General features: G+C 38.3%; 1 protein-coding gene across 1 annotated transcript; it reads left to right on the top strand.

Annotated features, from left to right (window-relative positions):
• Nucleotides 1-1,054: 1,054 nt before the first annotated feature.
• Nucleotides 1,055-8,186, top strand: LOC113090607 (uncharacterized). The gene is made up of 6 exons (XM_026256304.1): nt 1,055-1,192; nt 3,430-3,467; nt 3,621-3,659; nt 4,512-4,561; nt 4,635-5,018; nt 5,564-8,186. Exon 6 carries the CDS (start codon nt 5,565-5,567, stop codon nt 8,184-8,186), a length of 2,622 nt encoding a protein of 873 aa, XP_026112089.1. The 5' UTR covers nt 1,055-1,192; nt 3,430-3,467; nt 3,621-3,659; nt 4,512-4,561; nt 4,635-5,018; nt 5,564.
• Nucleotides 8,187-9,698: the final 1,512 nt, after the last annotated feature.

The following is a 9,698-nucleotide window of genomic DNA, read 5'->3' as shown; positions in this document are numbered from 1 at the left end:
CCACAGCCCAAACAGCACAATAGCAACAAGGGCTTCATGATTAATCCCAAGTGGCACTTAATATACAGAGCCGTAATTCGCTGACAAGCTATGAAATATCGCGTTCATAGCATGCGATTCATCTGTGATTATGAACGCGATATTGCGTAGCTTGTCAGTGAACTACGGCTCTGTATATTAAGTGCGGCTCCATTTGAAAGTGGACAACCACCAATAATGCCCTAGTAACTGTATAGCAACCACCAGAGTACAATCACAACCAACTATCAAACTCTTAGTAACCACCTAGCAACCACTGAGATCACCCTAGCAAACACCTAGCAACCACCCAGAACACCCTAGCAACTGTCTAACAATCACACAGACTACCCTAGCAACAACATGGTAACCGTTCAGCAACTACCCAGATTACACTAGCAACTGACTAACCACCCATAAAACCACACTGAAATAATTAGCAGCAGCGATAAAACATATTCTACAGCATCACTGAGCAGCGTGTGTGCCATTGGGGAGAAGCATGGAAGCTTAACAAGACAAGAAAGTTTATCAGAAGCATTATGGACCAGGGCATGAATTAAATTTGTTTACTGATTATGATGAGGATGTGATGGGAATCATTTATTGGACAAGGGAAATTACATATTAAATATATGTAATATGGCATGTCATTAGTCTATAAAATCTTAAAGAAATCTAAAAAAAAATTGTTTTATATATTTTATTTTATTTTATGCGTGTATCATTGCATTGCATATGTATATCATTCTTTTACATTGAGGTAATGGTTGTAAATACTCATCCTATCTTAAAAACAAAGACAGAAATATTTTTATTTAATGGCTATAATAGTAAATAGTTGATAGTATTGATTTTAAACTGCTCGTGATTTTAAAATGCTAATGACTTATGGTGAAATATTTAAGCGTGTTTTACTTTTAGTATGTGGAACCTTTAAATGATATTTAAAAATAATAATAATTAATAAGACTTGGTGCACACATTCAAAAAAAAAAAAAAAATAAATAAATAAAAAAAATACATCGTCTCCATGGCCTTTCTCTTCTATATGTGGATTGAAGATAAACGCAGCATGACTATTGGCTGCGCAGCTGAAGTTCGCGTGCTGATTGGCTGATCAATACTATGATAGAGCCACACCAACGTCAGATGTTCTAGAATTCTCCCTGAGGTGAGTAGTGCTGGTTTACTTTTCTAACGTCTGCCTTTAATAACGAGTTTTAAGAAATAAACTATGTTGCCCAAGTGATGTATAGTATTGTTGCTTGAAGTTTGAGAATATTTTAGTTAATTTTGAATATTATATTGAATGAACAAGAGTGCATTTTGAGGCATTTTAGCAGAGGTTAGTCACGTTAGGCCGCTGGAGATCGTTTGTGGCTTTTCCTGTTTGAATGTGCTTCAGTTTTTCTTAATATTAACCGTATATTTAAGAAATACATTTGTTTGAGGTGTTTGAGGTGACTGTGTGGCATTAAATCCGTGAGTCCTGATTGATGCTGCGTGTTGAGCATGTTTAATGCACGTACTTTCTTCTCTTCAATAAACGTCTATTTAGTTGGTTTTCACTGGACAACGAGGTAAAAATAGACCGAGCTCTGAAACTACCCACAAACCGCCGTGTATGACACGCTAGTGATGGCGAATCGGCTCAGATTCTCACACGGAGTCCGGTACATAAAGGGACTCATCCGTTTCGTCTTGGTAGCGGAGTGCGGTCGGCTTCCCGCTTTGATCGAAATATGAGCGCGAAAACTTTTTTCTTTTTTTTTTGGCTGCTGGTTTCCTGTTTGAATGTGCTTTTAACACCGTAACTACTTAATAGTATTAATAGTCCATAAACGGTTAACGTTATATAGTGTTTTTTTTTTTCTTCAATGATACACGAGGTAAAAATAGACCGAGCCCACACACAGACAGCCGTGTCTGCCACGATATTGATGGCGATTTGGGTCCGCCTGAGATAACGTAGATATTAACGGGACTTATTATCCGTCTCATCTTGATCGCGGGGAGCGGCCGGCTTCCTGCTTTGATGTAAATGAGTGCGAAAACTCTTCTTTTTTTTCAGAGAAAATGTTGTTGAGTTTAGAGGCGGTGTCAGCCACACTTTTTATGTACCTTTTTCATAATTTATGATCGAAATATAATTTAAAGGTAATGTTTAATGGTTTTAAGCCAGTAGGTTGAAGTGAGAATTTAAGTTTGAATCCTGGAATATTCTGAGTAATGAACGTGTCATGGAGGATGGACGGTGTTTAAAGCTTAAATACGATCTGTTCATGTACACCGAATGCAGAGGAAGAGCAAGCTGGAGTTGGGTTTTGTTTGTTACCAATGCTGCATACATTTGATGAGAAACAGTTAAAACTGTGGTATTGTAAGATATGATTACAATTTAAAATTACTGTTTCCTTTCTTAACAATTTATAATTTATAAATCAGAAATTCATTATAATGCAATTATTACGAATAAACGTAGTTCATTATCGGTTTTGAAAAAGGTTGTGCTGGCTTATTTATTTGGTGTATTTATTTTAATTTATTTTAATGTATTTTATCTCTCTCTCTCTCTCTCTCTCTCTCTCTCTCTCTCTCTCTCTCTCTCTCTCTCTCTCTCTCTCTATATATATATATATATATATATATATATATATATATATATATATATAATATTATTTTATTTTTTTGTGATACACTTATGCATTTTATTCAGCATTCTTTGATTACAAAGTTAAAAATGTTAAATAATGTCACTTTTGATCAGTTCATGTCTGCTTAGTAAAAGTATTAAAAAACATTATTGAACCCAAACTTTTATAATTCACCGAAAAATGAGGCAGCATAACTTTTAATGATAACATGACACTGTCAAATGGAGTACACTATGATTCAGTTTGCGTTCACCAAATAAATTAAATGTAAAAATAATAAAGTAAATTAAGCTATAGTAATAATTTACAATATTACTGTTTTACTGAATTTATGAGCTTTGGAGGGTATACAAGTCTTTTCAGAAAATAAATAAATGGAATAACAGAGTCTTAAGCCTCCAGCATGTAATTTATTTTTGTAGTTATCTTAATGTCAGTTTCCTCAGTTTTGTGTAGATGTTTTTGACATCCACATGTTATATCTCTGATCTAGTGTGTTTTCTGTGTCCCAATATATTTGTCATATGCCTGTTAATATCTGTGATTGCAAGTATATTTAAAAATGTACCATAAACATATATTTGGACATAGACCGCATATTCAATGTTTATATTAAGAAGAAGATTTTTTTTTCTGGCTTAAGTCATTAGAGGTATATTAAGTCGAAAACCTGTGTTTTATTGTTATTAACTATCTTTATGTGTTGTCAAACATTAATTTATTACTTTTTTTGTTAACTCCTTTCTTTGTTTAGATTGATCATTGAGCTTTATCTCCTGAGCAATTCTTAAGGTTTGTTTGCATTTTTTGGTTATTGTACATTTAAAGGTGCAATATGGAGGAATAAGAAAATGAGAAATTGTAAATCAGAGACGTTGCAGTTTATGGGGTTGACAGATTTTAACACCTTATGTCTGACATTTTATTTTTATTTTAAAATTACAGCATTACCAGCAATACTGACTCTCCACTGCACAACATCCAGTAAGTATTTGTATGTATTTATTTTATATGGATAAAATATGAACCGGTGACAAAGCAATGAACTGAGTCATTGATGCACCATAGCACTTCAGAACTTCAGTGACTAGCATGTGGAGTTTTCTGTAATTCACTAGGTAATGTTGTAGGCCTCAATGATTTTCCTTGCTTGTAATTTTTCACATGAAGTCAAAAAGAGAGTGATTTAAATGGTATTCATTTGGTGGGGACCATTCCTTTTAAGTTGCTCTAAGTTATAGATAAACAGTTTTTCCTTCCTTAAAGATAGAACCAGTTTGTGTTATAGCCATGGGCTGCTTTCGAAGGTGCTCTCCGAGTACATACTACTTATGAATAAGTAATGATTTTGCAATCAATATGTGTGGTATGTATGCAGATGTACTACATTTTGTCACGTTATCACGATCATGTGAGCTACACCATCAGTTACAATGCAATTCACAATTTTGCCTCTGTGGGCTCATGGGATAGACTAAACTAAATAATCTCAGTTGAAGTGGTAGGTCATCCAGCTACTTTTCATCTAATGCCTTTCACCCTACTATATAGTAGAGAAGTATGCAAGTTCGGATGAGAACTTTAAAACCATGTGAAGAGATCATTTGTTGAACATCCAATCCGAAAAAAAAAATGCTTCTGCCTGTCAATCGTTTAGATTTTGTCATGTTGTCTGGCAGTCAGTATATTGACAATATATTATATTTTTGAAAATCTGACTGTATTGAAAAACGTTTATGGATGCCTTTGCATATAATTTGTTTTATGTTCATATTGTTCTTATTTCACATACATAGGCTATCTTTAATTGTGTTGAGTGTGTTTGTTGTTTTGCAGACCATCTATTCAGAGCACAACCTGCATTTTTCTCTGCAGCTGAACGCTTGGTTAGTGTGCAAAATGCGTTTTCTTTTCAATATTATTATCATTATAGTTGCTGAATATGTTTTTCTCTTTCAGATTTTGGATTTTCTCCAAGCAGCAGTTCTTCTGAATTGTTCTTCCCACCCATCAACCTCAACCCACCTTTCCCTTTACCTCTCCTCCCCAACCAAAAAAAAAAAAAAAAAAAAAAAAAAGTTACTACTGTTATTTTTAAAGTTCAGTTCTTTTATTACTAGGTTAATGATTTGTGTTTGATCTGCCCGTGTTTTTTTTTCTTTGCAAAAGAACTTTGTTTCTATTAATATTAGATTAATAATTTTTTTTCTGCTACTGTTCTTTTTATTGATAAAAGTTTATTAGCTATATTTGTAAGCCGTTCTTTTTCTTGTCAGTTAACTAACGTGTTTTTTTTTTTCTTGAGAATACTTTGCAGGTTCTATCGCTTCAGCATTTCGTGAAGTAAGTGACTGAAAATATCCTGCACAAAAATGCTTATTGAATACAGTACTTTTTGATTGTTGCATTAAAAGCATTTTACAGTCATTTTTAATCAGATCTGTTTAAATTCATAATGAAGAAAAGGTGACCGTTGTTTGCTAAACACTTATTTGAGAGACAATGTGAAGTCATCTGCTTATTATTATTATTATTATTATTATTATTAAAAAACAATCAGAACAGATGATCAGGACATTAAACATGGATTATTTAATCCTTTTAGATAAAATAGGTTGAGTATTATGATCATAATTGTCAAAGGCTGTAATTTAACAAAATTAATCATTCTAATGTAAAGTATGTTTGAAAATTAAGCACTTCTTTGGTTACATACATGCAGCATGTGATGATTTTCAAAGCATCTCTACAGATTCCATGTCTAGAATTCCCAACTCTTTGACCAAGTTATTTCTTTCTAATTAATGTGCTAGTCAGATATGTCATGGGTTATTTTATCTCATGTCTTTGGTCTGTTTTCTCCTATGTTGTATTTTGTTCTTTTGAAGGATGCCTCGGAAAGGTAGGAGATCCCAGGCTCAAAAAGTTCGTTGGACAAAGTTAGACCTGTCAGGACAGACGAGCGCCAGTAAAGATGTTGCTCAGGTTTCTGATGGACAACAGAGCGAAGATGGCGACAACACTTCTAGAGTTATATCCGTGCAGGCGTCTCACTGCCAGAGTGATGCAAGGTATGATGTTTTCTCACGAAACAGTCAGTGCACATGTGTAGCTCTGACATTCCTTGCCTACCACAGTGAGGGAACTTCGTTCGAACAGCCTGATCTTGATAGGGTGCTAGAGGAAGGGGATGCTCTGTATGTGGGCATTAAAATGCAGCTTATTGCTGAAGGAAGATTCAGACAGGATCTTCTAAGCATGGCTGAAGTACCTCTGAGCATCTCAACATCCAACCACAACTACAGCGTCCAAAAGTCAGAAGTGGTGATGGGGTATCTGAGAGACAGAGGAAGTCATGAAATGGACGCATGGTGGATTCCTCTAGATGAAAGACTTCAGTGTCTCTCAACAGATGTCAGCCATGCACTACTTATTGTTTCTCCAGAGTGCTGTGCTGTTTTCAGAGACAGATCTGGAAGATATGGATATTTTGATTCCCATTCCAGAACTGCTGAAGGTTTGCCACATCCTACTGGTGATGGAACGGCAGTTATGCTAACGTTCACCAACCTGCATGACATGATCAACAGATTATTTCAGCTTTTTTGGAATCGTGGTCCTCAAGCTTGCTATGAATTCATGGCTGTTTCATTTGAAATGGAACAACAGTCTGAGGAACCATGCTCATCAGCAGCATGTGTGTCACCATCACAAGTGACTTCACCTCTGCCAAAAACACCAACAACTGCTGACATCACAATCCCTGACAATCTTGTCCTGACAGATGACAAAAACCAAACTGTCATAAATGTTTTAAAAACAAACAAGCAGCGAAGAAGAAAAGAAATGCGTAAAATGGCAAAACGGTTTGCAGGAACTGAGGACAAAACTTCATATTTGGAAATTCGAGAACGTAAAAGAAGGGTATATGAGAAAGAGAAGTATGCCACCAGTTTGCAGTTTCGAATTAATAAAAGGAAGTTTAATCAAGATCCTTTTGTCAGAAACAAAAAGAGGGAGTACCTTGTCAGGAGGTACCACACTGATGCTGTTTTCCAGAAGAAAATGAAGGACTACATGGTCAGGAGGTACAAGACTGATGATATTCTCCAGAAGAAAAAGAAGGACTACATGGTCAGGAGGTACAAGACCGATGATATTTTCCAAAAGAAGATGAAGGACTACATGGTCAGGAGGTACAAGACTGATTATATTTTTCAGAAGAAGATGAAGGACTACATGGTCAGGAGGTACAAGACAGATGATATTTTCCAGAAGAAGATGAAGAACTACATGGTCAGGAAGTACCACACTGATGATATTTTCCAGAAGAAAATGAAGGACTACATGACCAGAAGATATGCGGGTGATTCAAAGTTTAGGTCACATCACATTCTACGCTGTACTTTGCAGAAGAAACAGAAGTGTCTCACCAATGCTGGATTCCAGATTCTTCACAAGTTGAGATGTGCATTAAGGATCAAGAGGAAATACAGACCATACATTCATTCCATACAGGATACACCCAATTCTGAAGCGACAAACCAGCCTGTGTCCAACGGCTTGATCCAAAATGCCATATCTGCGTTTCGGCATCAAATTCTGCATGGTCCTACTTACATCTGCACAGTCTGTCACAGGGCACTTTTTCCAAATCAAGTCAAGATGTGTAATAGAACACGATACATCAAAAATGTTCATATTACAGCCTTTTGCTTAACCGGGAAATATGTTCATGCTTGTGACAGTGCCTGCTCAGTTCCTTGTGCAGTTCCAGATGAGCGAAGACAGGAGTGGATCTGCCACACCTGTGACAGCCATCTGAAGAGAGGATCCATGCCTTCTATTGCAGCGGCAAACAGACTTGAATTGCCACCCATCCCTGCAGAACTGCTTGAGCTGAATGTTCTTGAACGACAGCTTATCGCCAAAATTGTTCCTTTTGCAAAAATAGTTGCATTGCCAAAAGGACAGCAGCGATCAGTGTATGGCGCTGTTGTGTGTGTGCCCTCTGAGGTGGAGAAAACAGTTAACTGTCTCCCAAGGCCTAACAGTGAGTCCCAGCTCCTACAGGTGAAGCTGAAAAGACACATCAAGTTCAAAGGATACCAACACTTCCATACTGTGAATATGCACAATGTGCTAGCAGCATTAACAAAACTGAAAGCGATGCATTCAGAATATAGGGACATCTTTATAAGTGATGCTGCCACATTTGAATTTCTCCCTGATGATGAGCTGCATGACACAGAGGAGAAACAGGAAGTTGTTGTCTCTGAACAGGATGAGCAGCATGTCAGCACAGAAGAAAAGGATGAGCTCAGGCCTGGCCTCACTCTGGACACATGCATGCAGCCACTCGACATTGGACAGGACTTGCTGTCGTACGGTGAGGGAATCTTCAGCATTGCGCCTGCTCAAGGGGAAAAAGCCAGTCGGATTTTTCAAGGTTCCCAAATTGGAAGCCATGGCCTTCCCCGTACAGTTTCCCACTGGACAGAACACAATTGATGAGGCACGACAAGTTGCATTATCACCAAGCATGTATTTCAATGCTAGACTGTTCTGCGTGGATACTCGTTTTGCCAAAGACCAGAGTTATCTCTTCTTTGCGCAGTTTGTCACTGAAACGCACATGGCTAGAAACAGCATGTCTATCCAGTTGCGAAAGGGCAAACCTGTTACAAAAGATGGACGTAGAATCTCCAACAAGCTTCTTCAGGATGATCTTGAGGTCGAAAGACTGGTCCACAGCCGTGACGCAACAAGGTTTATGCAACCCCTGAGAGGCACTCCATCTTATTGGGAGAAAACGTTGAGAGATCTACAGGCCATGATCAGGCAGTTAGGGAATCCTACTTTTTTTTTGCACATTCAGTGCAGCCGAAATGCGATGGCCAGAAGTGATAACGGCAATCAAGGCTCAGCAAGGTGAAGAGGTCGACTTTTCAGAGCTTGACTGGACAACGAAAATGTGAAATCCTCCGAAGTAACCCCGTCACCGTCATGCGGATGTTTGAAAAAACGAGTGGATGCATTAATGAATCATCTGCTTTTGTCACCTGCTCAACCCATCGGCGAAGTCGAGGATTACTTTTATCGCGTGGAGTTTCAAGCTAGAGGAAGCCCACACATTCATCTGCTGGCCTGGGTAAAGGGGGCACCCGAATTTGAAAATCAGTCCGACCAAGTAGTGTGTGACTTTATTGACCGTTACATAACCTGCCAGTTGCCGGACCCTACCACCGATCCCGAGCTTCATCAAATTGTCACTGAAGTTCAGCTTCACAGCAGGAAGCACTCCAAATCTTGCAAGAAAGGAAATGTGTTGTGTAGATATGGGTTCCCTAAACTTCCCATGTCAAGCACCACCATCACCCGTCCACGACCACAACGTCCTGAGGAAGATGAAAACGAAGAACAACACCACCAAGAGCGACAGAAGAGGAGACCGGACGCTCCACAACGTCCTCAGGAAGATGAAAACGAAGACAACACCAACAAGAGAGAAGAAGACGAGACAGGACGCTGCTCGAAAAGCAATGAAAGAAGCCAGGAATAAACTCAAGCCAGTGTGGGACTTGTTAAACGATCCCCAGGCCTCCTTTGACAACTTGTCAGACTTGCTGACCAAATGTAATCTGTCCATGGATGATTACTGTAAATACGCTGAGGCACTGTCCACTTCAAACGTGATTTTGCTGAAGCGTGATCCAAAGGAGGCTTGGGTGAATGGCTACAACCCAGATTTGCTGAGGGCATGGAACGCTAACATGGACATACAGTTCGTTCTTGACTCTTTCAGCTGCATCATGTATATGTTGTCCTACATTTCCAAGCCAGAACACGAAATGAATGATTACCTGAAGACCGTGATCAAGGGTGTTCGGGAAACCAACGTAAACGAAGAGGACGAAATGAAGCAGATAATGCAGGCCTACTCCAAACACAGGCAAGTGACACAGGCAAGTGAGAGTGCTCAGGAGTCTGTGGCACGGACATGCAGCTTACCATTGAAGAAGT

Source organism: Carassius auratus, unplaced genomic scaffold (genome assembly GCF_003368295.1).
Source record: "Carassius auratus strain Wakin unplaced genomic scaffold, ASM336829v1 scaf_tig00056887, whole genome shotgun sequence".
Taxonomy (NCBI): Eukaryota; Metazoa; Chordata; class Actinopteri; order Cypriniformes; family Cyprinidae; genus Carassius; species Carassius auratus.
Note: the sequence above shows the minus strand (reverse complement) of the source record. Positions and strands in the feature narration are given on the sequence as shown.

Excerpts from the sequence above, each read along its gene's own strand:
- LOC113090607 (XM_026256304.1), top strand. The coding sequence starts at position 5,565 with ATGCCTCGGAAAGGTAGGAGATCCCAGGCTCAAAAAGTTCGTTGGACA.